Source organism: Epinephelus lanceolatus, chromosome 17 (genome assembly GCF_041903045.1).
Source record: "Epinephelus lanceolatus isolate andai-2023 chromosome 17, ASM4190304v1, whole genome shotgun sequence".
Taxonomy (NCBI): domain Eukaryota; kingdom Metazoa; phylum Chordata; class Actinopteri; order Perciformes; family Serranidae; genus Epinephelus; species Epinephelus lanceolatus.
Genome location: NC_135750.1, coordinates 12,436,617 through 12,455,830, shown reverse-complemented (window position 1 = coordinate 12,455,830; position 19,214 = coordinate 12,436,617). Strand labels below are relative to the sequence as shown.

The window sequence follows — 19,214 nt, the reverse complement described above, 5'->3', positions numbered from 1 at the left end:
GCACCACTAGCCATGCTGATGCTGCTATCAGTGATAATCAAGCTAACTATGCTAAAGGGGTTTTGCAAATCAAAATGAAGTTGCTTACTTACCAAGTTGACCATAGGAAGACTGGAGAGTGGGCACTGTGTTTACGCCGCAAAGTCATCCTACCAGTATGGGCTGGGACTGTGTTACCAGCAGTGACAACCACATGAGCAGCGCCACTTGCTAGCTCCCACCCAACCTGGGTGGTGTGAAGAGCAGAGCAGCCAAGGTTAGTTAACTATTGTAGCATGAATATCTTATTAGCTTTATTCTTAATGTGGTACAGCACATTGCTAGCACTACCACTAAACTTAAGAGTGGCAACATAAACCCACACGCATAACTGGTCAAAAATATTCTGGGTGGTTAAACAATTACTAGGCAACCATTGACATCCTCAGTTCAAAACCTGAAGATATTCAGTTTGTGCTATTTGTGTCTTTTTTTGATTAAACATCTTAAATTACTTCTTGATTGGGTTTTACATTTTTTTTGTACTTAAGCAGTGTGACTTTCCCAAGAAACTCATTTCCTCTCATGTGGACAGAATTCACTGGTGCATCAAGAACACCATTTGAGCTTTCTACCATTGCTTTTTTTTTAATTAATTAATTTCAAGTCTGGCTTTTATGTGAACGCTACTTGTGATCTAAGGCACCTGAGTATAGTGTGCACTTGATCTTCCAGAAACCTTAATCTGTCATTTATTATTAGAATTAACCAGTTTTAAAAAGACATCTGGCAAAATAACTCGTTTAGGTTAGAGTGGCTGCTGAAAAGAAAGTTCAACAACCTCTAAAGTCATTACAGCTCAAGGTATTTGGCACAGAGGTTGATCTTCAGTTTTTAGCCTCAGGTGCATAAAATCTGATGCAATCAGTTATTACAGGGTGTGGGAGAGATTATGAACCACATAATAAATCAGAACCAGTAACTGGGTGTGGTTAGTAGCTCTGGGTGTATGAGTGTATATGCAGTTGTAAGTGGTTGCTGGGGTCTATAAGGTGGTGTTGGGTTTCAGATTGGCATCTCGAGTTATTTCCAGAGCCGAGAGAAGCTAAAAGCAGGCAGAGAAGTAATTCGACAAGGAGAAAAAATGGCTGTATAAGTGTTTGTGGTTGGTAACACCTGTCTGTATCCCACGATTTCTCATTTCTGCTCATCATACATAAAGTACGTTAATATTAAGCATCTTTTTTCAGTGGATTTAAAAAAGACAATCAAAGGGGGATCATGTTTCAAAAAGAACAGAAATAAAAATGACCATTATGACGTAGTACTTACCACATCTTAAAATGTAAAAAAGCAAAACTAAAATGATCACGTACACAGAAATGAGGTTATTCTGATGAGAAAGAAATGCACAAAATGCAACAAAAGCAAAGAGGTCGAATCACACAACCACACAAGTTATACCAGAGAAATGCGAGGGTTAATGTTCAAAGAAAATGCAAAAAAAAAAAAAAAAAAATGGACAATGCAAGAAAGGAAAGGAGATGCTAAGGGGAAAGAGATGGGATCTACAGTAAAATACTGGCTGCTGGTTGGTTGGTTGGTTGGTTGGTAGGAAATAACTGAGGAGAACAAAAGCGTGAAGATGAATATTACGTCGATGAACATGGAAGTGCCAGTGAAAACTGAGGAGGATGTGGGAGTGTGGTTTCCATGCCGGGACTGATTTTTTTTACCTGCTTTTATGTTCACGTTTGGCAGCTTAAACCCTTTGTCGCCCTCCACGCTCTTCTTAGCGACCACCTCCTCTGGTTTGCCGACAGGGGAGTGGGTGAGGGGAGCTTGGGTTGGAGGCTGCTGAATGTCGAGCTTCTCCAGCTCGGCTTTGCTCTTCTGGGGGGAGGCTTGGGTGAGGAGGCGGTAGGAGCTCTGGCTTGGAGCCTCCTCTTCGACCTGGGGAGGTGGAGCTACTTTTGTTGCAGGTGGAGCAGAAACTGGAGCCACATCTTTCTGCCCAAAGCTTAGATCATCATCCATGGGGATCTCTGGGGGCTTGGAGGAGGCAAACTTGGAAGTATCCAGAGCCTCAAGAAACTCATCAATGACTCCTCTGGGTGGTCGCTCAATGAACTCAAACTCCTCAGAGGAGACTTCATGCTCGGAGACCTCCTCAGCTACTTCTGGTTCCTCCACCTCCATTTTCTGGTCCATCTTCTCAGTTTCCACCTGGAAGCTGGCGGGGTTCTTGGCCATTGCTTCTAGGACCGGGGACAGGGAGTCTGCTGTTGGCGACTCTGAATCTGAATCCTCAGCGGGGGTCTTTTTGCTCTGGAAGTCAAGGGGCTCAAACTTTTCGGTCATTTTGGGAGAATCGTGGCTTGAAAACCAATCTTTCTGCTCGATCTTGACTGGTTCCTCTTCTTTGACCTTGGTGGGGGTGGTTTCCTCTGCCTCTTTGACAAGATCGAAGGCGCCAAAGCTCTTGTCGTCTTCCACTTTTGCTTTGTCGGCCGCTCTCACTTCCATCTCCTCAGTCATCTCTTTCAGGAGTGACACTTTAGCATCAAAGGCAAACGGGTTGTTAGCTGACAGATTGATTGGAGGGTTGGGTGACTCCATCATCCTCCGTTCAAGGATGGGACTCTGCTCCTCCGGGCTTCCCTCTGAGGAGCCGGAGTCCAGTTTGTCGGGGTTGAGAGGGGAAGACTTCAGGATGTCCGGAAGCGATGGTGGCAAAGCAGAATCCTCTTCTTCCTCTTCATCATCGTCTTTCAGACCAGATGAGAACTGATTCGCTGACTGCATGAGCGAGTCGGCCGCCATCTTGCCCGTCTCAAATGTTTTCCCCTCGTCTAAGAAAGATGGTGGGGTATCCTGGGATTCTCCAGTCTGGCCATACTGGACCAGATCGGGAGTGGGGGACTCTGACATTTTTGAGGCCCTGCTGTCGGACTTGGAGTCTCCAAAATGGGAGTAGCCACTGTCCGCCAGTGGGGAATAGCCTTCAAATGGGTTATTATTCTTCTTCACCTCATACATCAGGTCATCGTCTTCATCAGACTGGTTGTCGTGCAGGTCTTGCTCATACCTGGAAGAGCTAAGGGGCGCTGTGTCCTTGGAGAAGGTATCCATGGAGACCTTGGAGTTGTCTTGAGATGATAGGAATGGTGAATCCCAGTGCTCTGTTGGGTTAGAGGAGGCAAGGTGAGACTCAGGGACCTTCATCTGGGGATTCACGGGGGAGGGGCCAGTGGAGGACCTGTCTGAGCTAATCATCTTCTCCTCAGGTGAAAAGGAAATTCCGCTGTCTTCACACGGGTTATGAGGCCCTGGGTCTTTCCCTAAACTCAGGTATGGACCAGCTAACGGATCTAGAAGGTCTTCCTTAATCTTACTACGGCCCGGTCCAGAGTCACCCTCTTCACCCACCCAAGGCATGTCCTTGGAATGAGTAGTGGGGGGTTCAGTGGAGAAGGAGCCCAAGGATGCAGCGAATCCTGAAGTAGGGGGCTGGTTGGGACTCTCGGTCAGAGAGAGCTCCTCCAGAGAGTCAGGGGAGTGAAGAGGGGAGATAGGAGAGATGGGAGCAGGGGAATCACCCTTCTGCCCAAGTGCTTGAGTAGAGAGGGAGGAGGGAGAATGCAATACAGCACATATCAAAGACATACTCCATTCCTTACAGTGCCCACCACACCTGGGTAGAACAGTTACTATACACATTTAAAAGAAGATAAGACCAGACAAGTGCTGCTAAAAGGTTGGCTGGGGCTGGTAGACAGTTCACACACCACTTGGTAAATGACTGACCCGTTCTGGCTGATTTTTCTGTTAACTGTTAGGTTTACACTGTCAGCTAAAAAACTTAGAATGTTTTAAATCATGTGTACAAAGAGTTTTACAAGCTAGCCAGAATTATTCATCTATTGATTGTTAATTGAAATTATGTTGATAATAACTGTTTTGAATCTTCCTCAGATTTGTGAAATATTAAAATGACACGCAAAAGATTCATGGTCTCATTTTATGTGTTCCTTCATTGTTACTGGTGTTATTTGGTTTATTTGGTCAAAACTGAAGAAACCAGTGCAGGGTTTGCCTCAGACAATCATCTCCTGTGGTGGCAAGCCACCCAGGTCTTGATGCATCTCACCTCATCTTCAGTTTAGTTAGTAGATGACCAACTAAACGAAGATCACTGCATCTGCTCATGTTCCCTGATGATTTCATAAAAGTGAATTACTTTTATGATGTTAGTGGAGATGGTCTTTGTTTCAGCAGGAGAGGTGGCCCACCTCCACTATAAAACACTGAAGGAAACCCTGAAGTGGCTCTGCAAAAGTTTTTGATGGATAGAGTGTAAAGACTATACTCTCTCGAAATATGTTTGATGTCCAGTTGTTGCTTGTCCTACTTCATGTTGCTAAAGTAATGTTGCCCCACCTTCAGTTCTTAGCAATCAAGAGGAAAATGTAAAAGCCAAACCTGCAAAATAAGACCCTATAAAGACAAAGAAATATCTTTTGAGTGTAGGCGCAACTCGAGTAGGGAAGGAAACTAATTTGTAGTCAACCCACAGCCTGAACAATCAGCTGTGTTTTTTAGAATCAAACAGGACAAAAATATCTGGTTTCCAGTGTGGTTTGGGAGAGAAGACTACCTTCCACAGTCAGGATTTGGCAGCATTTGTCTGGTGGTCTGTATTTACCACCCTGGTTTGATGCATGGTGGTAAATTATGTTTTTGCCCCAGGTCTGGCGCCAATAAACCATGCCCAATCCATCTTACAGACACAAACTGTTAAGTGATGGTAGATAATGATTCCTCTCAAAGAACGTTCATTAAATATTGTTAGGTATAAAAATTAGTGTTTCTGTCAATCTCTGAGGAGAATCATTATTCCTACTATACTACTTGTGTAAGTTCATGTCAATCTATTCTACAACAACAATCACATGTGAGTCACAATGCAACACAAGCAAAGTCAGACATCCAGTTTAGTGTTTAAAGATACAAACCCACAAGCATCCTATGTAAATGCTATTATAGGCAACAAATATCTACGGCTTCTTACATGCAGAGGGTTATTTTTGCCACTTCAAATGACAAACGGAGGGGGAAAGAACTTAAGAAGTGGTGAAAGAAAATAAAGGAGGACATGGGGAAACACAGCGAGCAGAGAGAACTTGCCTGTAGGGAATTGCATCAGAGGATGAGGCTGAGCTTTAGAAGGAGAAGGTACATCTGTGGAGGAAACAATAGAAAGCAGCAGAAAGTGAGTTTAGTCAGCCCAGAAGAGAAAGACCAGGGGAAGTGACAGATAGCATCTCCATTACAAAGGGATGGGGTTTGAGGTTTGTACAAAGTCTGAAGGCTGATTTAAAGTTGTGCGTAGACTCTACATCAGTGGTTCCCAACTGGTGGGTCGCAGGTCCATTCTGAATGGACCGCAACTGTGTCAAGTTTGTAAAAAAAAAAAACCACACTTTATTTTGAAGTACAGTGCATTACCGGCACAGAGCTTTCATTTTGAAGTGCTGTGTCCTGCTGTAGAGCCAGTGACAAGTGGACAGCTACTTAACAGAGACAGCAAACTAGCTTGACAACATGGCCAAACGCAAGTATGACTGTGAATATATTCAACTATTCAACAATTAATGACTAATTAATTAATGACTAAGGAGAAGTCAGGACCCTGTGGCTGAACCAGTTAAGAACCACTGCTCCACACAGAGTCTACGCTGTAGCCTACACCGGTATGAGCATTATACTTGTGCGGTGGTGTGTCTACCACTCTGCAATTACACCTCTAAAACACGAGTTGGCTCACACATAAAACAAAGTTTAATAAAGACAATATCAAACACAAGTACAAAATTTGGCTCCACTGTAAGACACAACGTTCACAGACAAAATACTTGTCTTATACCAGACACATTTTCCCCGCATATACAACATGCTAACATTATTAGAATGAGCCTATGGCTTACTTGCATAAATTACCCTTGCAGCTAAAAGAGCTCTGTCTGTGTTGCATTCAAGGACGCGCAAAAATTAATAGCAAACAAAAATAAGTCTGCATCACCAAGATTTGAAGTTACATTTCTGGGGAGGTGCACGTCAGGCTATGCTGTAGGTTACAGTGTAGGGTACGCATCTAGCAGAGTGTGTGCCATACAAACGGCATCCACTCAATCTTGCCTAATGTGGAAACCACATCCCCAAACTAACATAATGGTACATGTCAGCAATTCTCAGCTGGGATGTCTTAATTACTGCTTCTGTGTGTAGTTAAGAAAAAAACCAAAGGGGGACACATGAGTCCCTGCAGGATACTCTTCACCTAATTTTAAAATGCTCTCCATAAAACACTGGCTACATAACTAAGGCTGGGTATCAAACCTTAATGCTTTTTAAAGAGCATAACATTCATAGGATGCTGAAAGAGATACTGTATGTTTACAATGCTAACTCAACAAGTTCTCTGTTGTATTTGAATATTTGTTAAAGGCTTTATCTGGCAGTGAGGGGAGGGCAGAACACAGTGAACGTCAGTGTCATAGCAGCACATGACAGTTTGCTGTGAAGAAAGATAAAGGAGGCTGAAAGCACACAAAAGAGGACAGCTGTCGTGATGAGACACAAGAATGGAAAGAATTTCCCTCTGATCAGGAGGAAGTGATTACGCTAAGTTGTTCGTAATCCTCAGATTTCACAGAAGTGAGCAACAGGAGGGCAACACGGGTGATTCATCTGCACACAAAACACATTACTGAACAGAAATGTAAGGAATACGATCCAAATACAGTGATATACTTTCAAAGCTTCAGTAGTTCTGTAATTAACACAGCACTTTTGACACGTCAACATGACTTCAGTGATTTGATCTGTGGTGCTGCCAAAGAAAGATAAGAAACTTCATTCTGTGCTCTGTGAGCTCAGCCAAAACACAGATGGTTTGTGAAAGTGAATTAAACTGAATCAAATTAAGGGAAACTGAAAACAGGAATGCTTTCTTTAACCAAATCAACAAAACTGCATGGGACACTCAAAAAAATCCAAGTAGTCCAAAGTGAAAGATAAAAAAAGGCTAATGAATAAACTACGACTAATAATACTTCAACTTTATGTAATGGATGAAAACTGAAGCAAAATTCTTAAACTACACAAAACGTTTTCTTCCCAGACTTATGTGCAAACAGATTTTAGGAAATTATAGTCATATTTTCAACACAACCTGTTGCAGTTTGAGTGCCAGCTGGTGTAAAATCAAACAAAAATGATTATTAATAGTACAAAGGATACATGAAATTCTCAGTAGTTCATAAGCCTTGGAAAAATAACGTCAAATATCATGATATCAAGATAATCCAACATCCAGCGAGCTATCAGTCCAAACCACAAAGAAAGGCCACCAAGAGAACACTTCAACAGTGCATTGTGCCCAGATTAAAGAGTCCTTAGCTCAGATCAAAAAGTCCTAAACTCCCATTTCTGAGCCCATTAAGTCAAAAGCAAAACAGAGCTAAGCTCTGTTACAAACATTCCCACCTGAGAAACCTTCAGTAAACCAGGTTTATATCAGAGTACTGGAGGTACCAGCAGTACATTATGGAGAACTGATGTCAGGTTGACAATGAGAAGTTTCAGATTACAACAAGTGGCTAACACCCTTGTAATGGGTTAGACGTCTTCCCTCGAGTGTGCAGTAAGAGCCCACAGTATTGGTTTAATTCTGGTGGGCAGGGCTGAGACTACACAGGTGTAATGGCACCTCCATGTCATAACTCAGTCAAATATGAACACACAGATATGACACACATATTTTAGGTTCAGTGTGATTTACGCTTTCAGTGGATATCATTATATCCATGTCCATTATAAATTAACATTATAAATCCACTCAGAAATCATACCAAAAAGAAAGATGCTAAGTACTTCCTTGAAAATCTTCATGTTTTTAAGTTTTCTTCAACATCACAGTGACAGTTGTCTGTACATCCATGTGTAAACTGCAGGCACGAGCTGCCAATAGGTAATTCAGCATACTTTTATTGGTGCCAATTTGCTTAACTGTAACTGAATATAGGCCAAACCTTTGCCCTGAGTTGTAGCCTGCAGTGTAACTTACTGAATCCATGTCAACATTATAATTCCTGTTACATCCATGTTCGTGTCTCTAAAACACAAAGAGGTATTTAACTTTCCCAGAGGCTTAATCCTGTAAGTCACTGGGAAAATACAGGACAGGGAAAGGTGAGTGCCATGAACTGGCGAAGTGCTCTTCAGCAAGGCACTAGATGACCAAAAGTAGACAAGAGACAGCTCTGAGTGCATTGAACAGCTCCTACTGTGAATATGAAGCAGGGCAACACTCAGATACACTCTTCAGGTTAGCAATATATGATCTAGTTTCATCATGTTATGAGTGTGAAGGACAGAAATCAAGCTTTGACAATCAAAGTCAAAAATCTGCATGAATCATAAGCAACGGTGCATCTTAAGCTGATTATCAAATTTGTTTGTTTGAGTATTAGTTTTTCATACAAATTCATGTTGATTTTATAATCTGATAATCATTGGGCCAAACTGATTATTCATATCAGGCCGTTTTGTTTGGTTACCTCTGCTGTCAATGTTTATGTTCCAGCCATGAAGAAGACCTGTAGGATTGAACCAATAAGACACATTTAACATTAACTACAGCAGTAGACGTTAGCTCATTCAGCCTGAGATATAAGAGAAACATAGGATCCATATATGTTTTCCAGTATAGTTCAACATCTGATCTGAAGGTTGTAAACACCAACAGACTAAGTTTTAGACTGCATACAGTAGGACCTGGGCCATCCTGAGCAAATGTAACCAGATTAGTTAACATCACATGCCATCCTAAACATAGCTGGGAACAACGGACACTTCCCCGACTTGCAGTCAGTTAAAACCTGCAGCTCAGGATTTTGACAGCTTGACCATATAAAATTAGTTGTTATGGTCACTTTTAACCAGCCAACTAAAACCTCAGACTCCTCGGGTAAATCTTAAACTTTGCCACATATTTTTAGCTTGATTGAAGCTGCAATTCACACGTTCTGATATTCAAATATCAGGTGAAATATGTAATGCCAGCCAATATTTACATGGGACAGGTATATAAATGATTTTGGGATTTTCTTGGACTGTCGTCTATATTAAAAGGTGTTACAATGGTTGCCTGGTTCAAGGCTTCTGAGGAAGAAAGACGCTGCCTTCATTTACACACGAGGTCCAGCGCTACTTCACTGATTATTTCAGAGGATAAAAAGGTTAGTTCCGTTTTCTCTGTCAAGTTTATAAATACAGTTTTTAGTTCTGATGCTTAAATGTTGCAGGATATTTGCTGCAGTGACATCACTCTTCTTACTGCATTACTCTTAGCAGAAAACCACTCACTTCTCCAGTCTGCAGAATCAATACCATGTAAATACCAGTTTAAAGGAGAATGGGAGATGACTCTGATTGGTTGAATTCATATTACACCCATAACAGCTATGGTTAATTAAGGGGTTAAATACAACCCCTTTGCCCTGTGCGCCTTACTATGTGCCAAGATTATGCACTGTTAACTAGCAAAGTGGAGTTGGACACACCCTAAATGCACTTGTGCCACGCACTTTAGACCACATGCTGTAAATCACTTAAACAGGGCCCTTCAATATCTTTTGGTTTTGGACTGTTGGTGAAAATACAGAGATTTCTTTTATTATTTCACTATTTTTCTGACATTTTATACAAACAATCATATTCACTATAGATTAATCTATGATATTGTTCTTGATTTTAATTGTTAGTCTAAGCGCTATAATGTAATAAAATTTTATCACCAAGCCCTGTTCAACTGCAACAAAATCTGAATTTTCAGACAACCAAACAGCCATACAGTGGGAATCGAGCACACCTGGGCTATTTAACTACATCCTACAGGGGGCCACATTATCAGAGAGCAAAGGGACGGTTCCCTGAGCTAGTTACATTTCTCATTATGTACGTACACTTGACACAAAGTACCACCACATTTTCAAAACCTGTATTTTGCTATGCTGTAATTTACATTTTTACAACTTCTACTCACAACCTCTGTTGTGCTCTACTCTGTGTAAACAGCCTGCAGTTCAGTTGTAGTTTCACTGGATTTTTGTCACGTGAGTGTTGATCTCAGCTGAGTCATTCATGGCTTCACAGTTGTGCTGAGGAGTGCAGAATTAAAAAAATTTATAGTCTGGTTAGCACTAACATCTTATTTTTTGGCGTTTTTTAAAATAAGACATGTAGAATAAAGTTATTTTCATGAAATATCACAATTTTAAAATTTTTGGTGACATTTACAAAAGCATTCATCACACATGATGCATTCCAGGGCCTTTGGAAATGAGAAAATCTGACAATAATTTTTGTTTTTACAGTTTCCGACTATGCTAAATGGTATAATTTTGTCAATTTCTGAAAGAAAGCATGCCTTCCTAACCCACTGGCGGGTTGTGGGGTTCAGAGACAGTTAGGCCAAATGCACAGAGTGCTCTCCTGGTTTGAAGGATTTACTGTCGCAAAATGTCTTGGTCTTCAGGTTTTAATTTTTATTTATTTCTAAACAGAACTGAAGAAATGGTCAGCTGGCCGGTCTGGCTTGATCAGCAGGCTGAAGTTGGCCCGTGGACCACCAGTTGAATAGGCCTGCTCCACACGCTGAGGTATTTGTCTCCTCCTTGAGCTATAAGTATCTCTAGGAATGCTTTTACAGCTTGACACTGATACGACTTCAGGCCAACTTCTCACCTGCTGCCATCTTGTAACATAAGGAACTCAATGTACGATTCTCTGCTTCCTGTCAGTTTAAAATACACAAGAGCCGAAAGTATGCAACATGACTCTTTCCATTATCTACAGAACAGTTGAACAAAGTTAACAGTTAACCAGAGCAGGTCGCTTTGGTTTCTGCTGGTTAGTTTAATGACAGATAGAAAATCTGCAGTGACAACTGATTTCACCATCTCTGCTGCAGTCTCTCTACAAAACCTACAAAAACAGTTATGTAATTCTGCTAAAAAGCACATGTAATAGAGGCCCGCTATGATGTGGGGTCTGCGGTGTTTCTGTGACGTTCAGCAGTTTTGTGGAAAAAGAGCAAACAAAATCAAAACCTTGTGTTTTCTGATTCAGCTTTGTTCCATTAATTTAATCTGTTCCTGTCGACAGAGGAAACAGAGTGAGAGGGAAACTGGCCTCCAGCTAAAACCAAACCACTCTGATCTGCATGCTGTCTGGACATCCACCCTGTAATAACTTTTAAATGTTGCTGAACTGCTGACATGACCTGATAATAATCGGTTTTCTGCCATTATCAAAGCAGGGCTGAGTCTGATATGCATGTGCAGTCTCAACCTCTGGCTTTCCTGTCACTGCTAATCAATAAATGGCAGAGGAGTTAGACAGGCAAAACCAGGCTAGCTGTTTCCCCCTGCGTCTTTATGCTAAGCTAGGCTAACCATAACCTTACTATAGCTCTGCACTGCATAGACACAGCATATGTCATCATCTGATTTCATCTAATTACAGACGTATTGATTTTAACTTACAGTACATGTCGATCAATGAGTAACTAGAAATGTCACAGATATGGTTCGGGGTCATTTAGAAACAGTCTCTCTGTAGCATTAGCAATTATTTTTACACCTCAAAATGTCCGGCTCATGACATACCTGTGCTTTAATAACCTAATTTTAAGGGACCATTGTCAGAAATGTTTTGCAAATCCATTAGACCTTATTTTAACTCGCATATATCTCTTACGGCTTTAAAGTACTATATCAACAACATGCTGATTTTAACCAAATGGTAACAGGCTAGCTGACTTTGTGACCCTCACAGAAAACGCCTGTACCATGTTTAAAGACAAACACAGACACAAAACAACAAGTGCGTGTGTGAAGGAATGGAAGCACTAATATCTTAAACTGAATTACTGCAGTTGACCTTTTGCTAAGCCCCTTTGTGATGATCTATCAAGCTGTCAGAGTAAGCATGGAGCCCACACTGTAACTAACTGCACTCCCTGAAGAAATATGACAACATTTTTTGGACAGAAGGGTCAATAATCTGTTTGAAGGATATATCCAGGATGTCAAACTGACTCAGTAGCAACAACAGGTTAAAAAGACAAAGATAATCAGAAGCTAAAGCCGAATTATAGGCTACAGATCACAGTGTAAAAGTGAACCACCACATCACTGCTGATCGCCACAGAAGACAATGAATATAAAGGGAAACTTCGCTGATAAAAGCTCCACTATGATTAGCCAGTCTACTTTTGAGGTGCAGGACTTAGCAAAGGGGGAATAATTTGAGGCACATTTGAGAGCTTTGTCTTTCTTTGATAAAAGGACTTATGAAAATATTATGTTTATTTTGTAGTCAAAAAAGTACCTTAGTATCAAAAATATTTGGGGCTGCCCAATGTGACGTCTTTAAATGTCTTGTTTTTGTTCAACAAAAAGTCCAAAAAATATTTTCTTTTCATTGATATGACAAATGTATTTTTCAACTATTTTTGGTTAAAAATGACTGAACTCTAATTATCTCTGTCTGTGAACTAATCATTTCAGCTTAAAACATTTTTAAACAACAAAAATAACATCACAGAGAGCATCTTTAATTAATCTGGTGACAGTAACTAGCAATTTCTACCTGACTAACACAACTTTTTGCTTTCTCAGAAGAGCACTAAGGCCCTAAAATCAGCATTAATGTGATGAATCGGCACAACACGGGTAAGTTTCATCAGCTGTAGAAATATCTATGCTTATCACAGCGATAAGAGGCGACATTTAAAACAGATTAACATGTGGTTCTCATTATATTCAGGATTTTGACATACTTTTAGACTGAAAGCCAGCTGCTGTGTTAGCAGGGTGAAAACAACAGAGAGAAGCAGCCTGGTGTGGTTGCTTTGGGTGGAGGGGGTCTGACTCTAAAGCACTTAACCCCACTTATGTGCAGCCTTCACCAGGATACAACGAAAACAACAACACTGGACAGCACACATTGAGCTTTAAGCCTCCGTGACTTGTGTGTCTGACATCTCCCCTTTCCATCTAATCCACCTGACCACATCACAAGCTCTTCACAAACACACACTGACGGATGTAGGTGACCCAAAAATAAGATTTAGGCCGGCAGTGATCATCGATTAACCAGGGTGTCAGTCACACCGTCTGACAGGACCGAGGGCGGGGACGAAAACTCACTTCAAACACCCTTTTAGGGTGACGGCGTGAATCTGTGTGATGCAAAGTCACAGCGGGATTCATCCGATCAGACTCATATTTGGAGAAGAGAAGATAGATTAAAGACGAGAAGAAGAAGTGTGTGGGCTGATATCTGGCTGCAGAGTCCTTTTCATTTTCCTCACAGACAATGTTATATTACTCATCTTTGACACTGAGGTTGAGGCATATTTCAAATAAATAATTAACGATGTATTATAGACATTGTTAATGTGGAAAAACTCGTTACTGGGGCTGGGTATCATCTAAGAAAAAAATCAATAAGTGCTAAAATTATTTTTACAGGGCCCTTAACGAATTATTATTTTCATTATCAATTAACCCGCCAATCATTTTCTCCATTACTCGATTAACAATTTCATCTATAAAATGTCAGAAGGCAGTGAAAAAGCCCCGTTGAAATATTCCACAGCACAAGCTGACATCCGCCATACAGTTCAAACCCTAAATCACTTAATTTACTTTACAGTAAAACCAAGAAAAGAAGCCAATTCTCACATCTGAGAACCTAGAACCATCAAATGTTTGTCATTTTTGTTGGGAAATGACCTAAAAGAGTAATCAAGTTTTTTTTTAAATAGACTAATTGATTAATCAACTGAGTGTTACAGCTCTACCTTTTATGATACTTTACTTGAAGAAACAAAGAATTTTTGTCCAAATCCCTTTTTAAATGTAAAAAAGGAAGCCAAAGTTCTCACATTTTAAATGTTGCAAAAACACAACAAAATAGGGATAAATAAAATACAGTGTTCACTACTAGTTTAACAGCTTTTGATTTTCTTTTCGATTAATCATTCAGTGCATAAAAGTCTTACAATCATAAAAAAATGTCAGGTACTATAAACCCAAGTTGACATTTTCAAAGAGATTATTTTGTTTGTCCCAAAAATCTCCAACTGACTGTCACATGGGACAAAGAAAAACAGCAAAGTCTCACAGGTGAGACTCCGGAGACAGGTAATGTTCAATATTTTTACTTGAAAAATTACCTTAACAATTATTCATCATCAAAATAGTTGCTTTTGCAGTGGCATGGTAGTCCAGTATGCATATCAAATAATGCCACTCTCTTCTGAAAGTTCCTGTCTGCATCTTCTGTATATTGAATAAAGATAATAATGCTGAAAAGCATAGCTAAAAGGGGAGTTTATGACTCAGCACAGGGCCCCTTACATCTCATGTCAACACTTTTTGGTCACATTTAACTTGATATCCTCAGATTTAGCACATAATATGGAAAGACAATGAAAGGTAATATGTCATCATAAAAATGTCCAATTAACTCAACTCAGATATTTAAGAAGAGTTACTTTTAAAAAGGGAAAAGAAGTGTGTATTACAGTGATAACGGTTAATGGAGGAGAGGAAATGTGTTTAAAAATGAAATTCAGTCGGTTAATTATCCTCAAAGTGTGAGAAAACATGAATGAATTCATGTCTTTTGTTCAGACTTGTGACTGCGATGCGTTAACTGAAGCTCATAGTTTATCCACCTCCATCAGTGGGCCTTGCCAAGCAGCCCCACCCTGCCTCTCTGCTGCCTGCTTCCCATGCCTGGAAGAGGCAAGACAGGCCTGTTTACCTATCTCCCACATCCCCATAAACAACAATAACAACAATAGCATCTGCTCGGTATACACATTTTCTGATATTAAATCACAAAAAAACGCCACTTGCAGAGCGCTCAGACGTGTGACAGCAGCTTAAAGGGGACACAAGGAGGCTCACAGGCCTCACAGGCTACATTGTTTTTCCAGATTTAGGGTGTTGGTTTGGGTGGAGATGAAGGGGGGTGGATTGACTGAAACCAGGCCGACAACAGAGCAAAAAATACAACACTGATTCAAGGCGTTGAAGTTATTGTGGTAGTAATATAGAAAAGCTGGGGTAGCCGACAGGGAGTGGACGCAGAGCAGATTCCTTTGTTGTGACTAATCTCTGGGTTACAGCTTTGGTACACCGTGCTCTGCTAACCGCCGCGTGCTTCCATTATCGGACAGGTTCTTACCCCAACGTGCTGCTTTTTTACTTACTTAATTCATCCGACTTGATTTAAAAGTGACATGTCACATAGCCTCACATATAGTTTAATGCAAATCCCCGGATTTCAAATGAATCGTGTCATTAGGTTAAGTTAGCCTACTGGAGTCAACCTGACACCGGTGTGGAGAAGCCTTACATCATCGGGCGTGTTTGCCCTGCCTTTGAGCTTTGTATTACAGGGAATGGATACCCGGGTATCTGATACCCTTGCAGCACTCTTATTTTCTTTGTTGTTTGTGCCTAAAGTGACAAAAATCAATTAAAACGCCGTGTCCGATAATGGAACTTGGTGTTAGCCACCGCGGTCACGCAGCGGGTAGAGGCACAGAGCAGATGGGCGCTGCTGAGTCTGACACAATAATGACAAATATAACGGTGGAATAAATAAAATACATCCCCCTAAAAAAAATGTTTAATAAAAGCAGGGCTCGTGCTAGATTGAAGGAGCGAGTTGTTAACACACAATTGAAGGCTAAAATGGTGCAATATTGCCACCTCATCCAGGCAACAGTTCACATTATGCTTCCTGCCGTTTATTTGTCAAAACAGGTGGGCCGCATTCCGACAACACAGCAAAAACCGGGCTAACGTGTTAGCTTAATCACCGGGGAACTGTGCAAAAAACACCAAACATAGCGTATATTAAAAAAGGACACACACACGTTTAGCTAAAATAAATGTTTTCTCCATTTCACCGGACATCCAACTGTCAAACAGCAGGTTAGCTTAATGATGAATCCGCTCCCCTCAGGAGTAGCATCACTAGCTAACCGGCTAGCCTCACCGTGACGGTACACAAATGTAACAAATCTGGATTAAATTACCACATTTTAAAATTATTCACTGCTGAATAAAAGTTGGTGAAATAAATAAATGTAACGCTTCACCCCCACTTATTAATCTCCATGTCGGCGTCTTGACAAGCACACAATGCTAACCTTGTTCAGATGCAACGTTAACGTTACAGAAAGATGGAAAACGATCGTTAAACCACCGTTTAACTAAATTTAACGCATAAATATGAATTAAATGTTTTTGTTAGTCTGTTTAAATGACTAAAAGTTAGCCCTTATGTTCATTTAAAAGCAGTTTTCCCGTTCAGACACTCACAAGATGCTGGAGCCGGTGGTTCCTCTGTCACCGCAGGTTGCTCTGCTGTCTCTGCGGGGGCTGGGGCTGCTTTCCGGGGTTCAGCCGTTGGGAGGGCGTCGCTCGCCGGGGCAGGTTCGGGCTCGGGGGCAGCCTGTGGCTCCGGTACGATCTTCGTGCTCTCGGGCTCAGCTTTGGGGGCGACAACTTCAGGCTCCTCGGTGGTTAAAGAAGGGGTGTCAGGAACAAAAGAAAAGCTGGTGGAGTCGGGCTCCGGTTCGGGTTCTTTTACCTCTGGCACCGGTTCCGGTTCCGTTACGTGGACAGGCTCTGGTAACGTTACTGGCTCCTCTGGAAGCGCGAGGGAGTCGTCTGTGAAGCCGCGTGGCGCACTGTCTTCAGCTAAGTGGCGGTCCAAGGCGTCCTGAGCCCCGCCGACCAAGTCCACAATATCATCCATGCTGAAGAGGTCCGGTTTGGGCTTGTCCTGCTCGGAGTCCGGCTCGGGCTGGTAGTGGTGCACCTCGTCGCCGAACAGAGGAGTGGTGGAAGAGACGTGCTCGTTGTCTGCCATTTTTCTTTCTTCCCCAAACTGTCTTCTGAGGTGGAAAAAGTTTCAGGTCCAGCAATTTTCGGATAAGTTACCTCGTGTAACAAACTTCCACCCGGGGAAAAGCTGTGAAACCACGCCGGTAACTTCCTCCGGTATGTCTGCTCCTGACACCGGATAAAGTTGGACAAGTGCACCGCACGACAGACGAGTCGGACCCGAGTCTGAGATGGACACTGTGAAGTTGAGAAGGAGAGGAAGGGAACTCCGCTGACCAATTACCTGCGGGTTAACCCCTGAGTGACGTGTCCGTCAGCCAATCAGAGTGTGTCAAAATAGGGGCGGACCCCGCCCAGCAGAGTGGAGGTGTAATGGGACACCTCCTCCACCAAACCACCGCTAAAACTCAGGAGGAGCAGAAAGTTCACTCTGTTGTGACATAACTTCAGCTCCAGCAGGGCACTTATTACATAACTTTGACTTTTTATTTTTTACTCTAACTCCTCCGGCTACTGTCCAGCCAACACTTGTCAGACAAAGACCAGCAGTACTGCAGGAAGTACCCTGAAGTTTAGCAATACCATTATTTAAAATGTGTCTAGTAAAGGTCATACTTCAAAAGTTTTATCACACAGCAAGTCTCATTACATTCAAAGTTCACTGACTTTATACTGCATTTAAGCATTGGTGAAAAGTAACTGATTACATTTACTCAAGTACTTTAGCCTACTTCAGCAGCCTACAATTTTAAGGTACTTTTACTTTACTTGACTATTTTTATGCTACCTAGTAAGTAAAAGAAGAAATACCACACTGTAAAAATACTGTTTCTAGTAAAAGTTATGCACTCCAAATGTTTAAATTTTAAACTACATATAGATAAATGTAGCAGTGTAAAAAGTACAATCCAAAATGTAGTGGAGTAGAAGTATAAAGTGGCATACAATGGAAATACTTGAGTGTCTCTTTTTTTAGACTCCTCCTGCTACTGTACAGCCCACACATGTCATACAAAGTCACGCAGTACTGGAAGAAGTACTCAGAAGTTTTACTTTTGCACTAACATAAAGTAAACAATATTCCAGTCAAATTAAAAGTCATACTAAGTTTTATCAACACAAAAAGGCACACTTAAAGTATCAAGTTACTCATCACACAGTACAAGTCTCATTCCAAAGTCCACTGACTTTCAACTGCATTTCAGCAGTTGTGGATTGTAACTAATTACATTTACTCAAGTACTTTAGCTTACATCAGCAGCCTACAATTTTAAGGTACTTTAACTTATGCTAATTAGTTAGTAAAAGTAGCAACAGCACACTGTAAATGCTCTGTTTCAAATGTAGTGGTGTAAGAAGTACAATCCAAAATGTAGTGGAGTAGAAGTATAAAGTAGCATAAAATGAAAATACTTGAGTACAGTACCAGTAATTAAAAATTACTTCTTTCCTTTTTACACTCCTCTTGCTACTGTACAGCCCACACATGTCATACAAAGACAATCAGTACTGGAAGAAGTACTCAGGAGTTTTACTTTAGCATTACCATATTTCAAAAGTTTTATCAACAAACTATAGGCCCACTTAAAGTATCAAGTTACTCACCAAGTCTCACTGCAAAGTTCACTGACTTAAACTGCATGTAAGCAACAGTGAAGTGTAACTAATTACATTTACTCAAGTACTTTGGCCTACTTAAGTAGCCTACAGTTTTAAGGTACTTTCACTTTACTTGAGTATTTTGTATGCTACTTACTGAGTACACTCCTGCAACTGTACAGGCCACACATGTCAAAAAAAGACAAGCAGTACTGAAGGAAGTACTCAGAAATTTAGCAATACCTTTACTTAAGTACAAGTAACCTGAAAATTATATTCTTTTTACACTCTTTCTGCTGCTACACAGCCAACACAAGTCATACAAAGACAAGCAGTAATGGAGGAAGTACTCAGAAGTTTCCCTTTAGCAATACCATAATGTAAAAATACTTCACTTAAAGTCCTACTTAAGAGGTATTATCAACAAAATGAACTTTAAGTATCAAGTTACTCATCACACAGCAAGTCTCGTTCCAAAATTCATTGATTTTTTTCTGTGTTTAGGCAGTGGCGCTAATGAAAAAGCATCAATACCACAGTGAAAAAATACTTTGTTACAAGTGTGTCTGTCTTGTACTTAAGTACAACACTCAAATTAGTCTCTGTAGTTATTTCCACTACAGAACATGTGTTGCT

General features: G+C 41.0%; 1 protein-coding gene across 8 annotated transcripts in view; it reads right to left on the bottom strand.

Annotated features, from left to right (window-relative positions):
* rtn4b (reticulon 4b) overlaps window positions 1-17,226 on the bottom strand; it is a 39,964-nt gene extending 22,738 nt beyond the window's left edge. Inside the window, exons 1-4 of one of the 8 annotated variants that reach the window (XM_078161004.1) lie at window positions 16,452-17,153; window positions 8,601-8,639; window positions 5,167-5,220; window positions 1,716-3,593 (exon numbers count right to left, since the gene is read on the bottom strand). In XM_078161004.1, coding sequence (XP_078017130.1) covers window positions 1,716-3,593; window positions 5,167-5,220; window positions 8,601-8,639; window positions 16,452-17,004 — 2,524 coding nt within the window. In that variant the 5' untranslated portion in view covers window positions 17,005-17,153. Of the gene's footprint in view, window positions 1-1,715; window positions 3,594-5,166; window positions 5,221-8,600; window positions 8,640-16,451 lie in introns of all 8 variants that reach the window. The other 7 variants (XM_078161005.1, XM_033612427.1, XM_033612428.2 and 4 more) reach the window with 7 other exon arrangements.
* Between the last annotated feature and the right edge of the window lie 1,988 nt (window positions 17,227-19,214).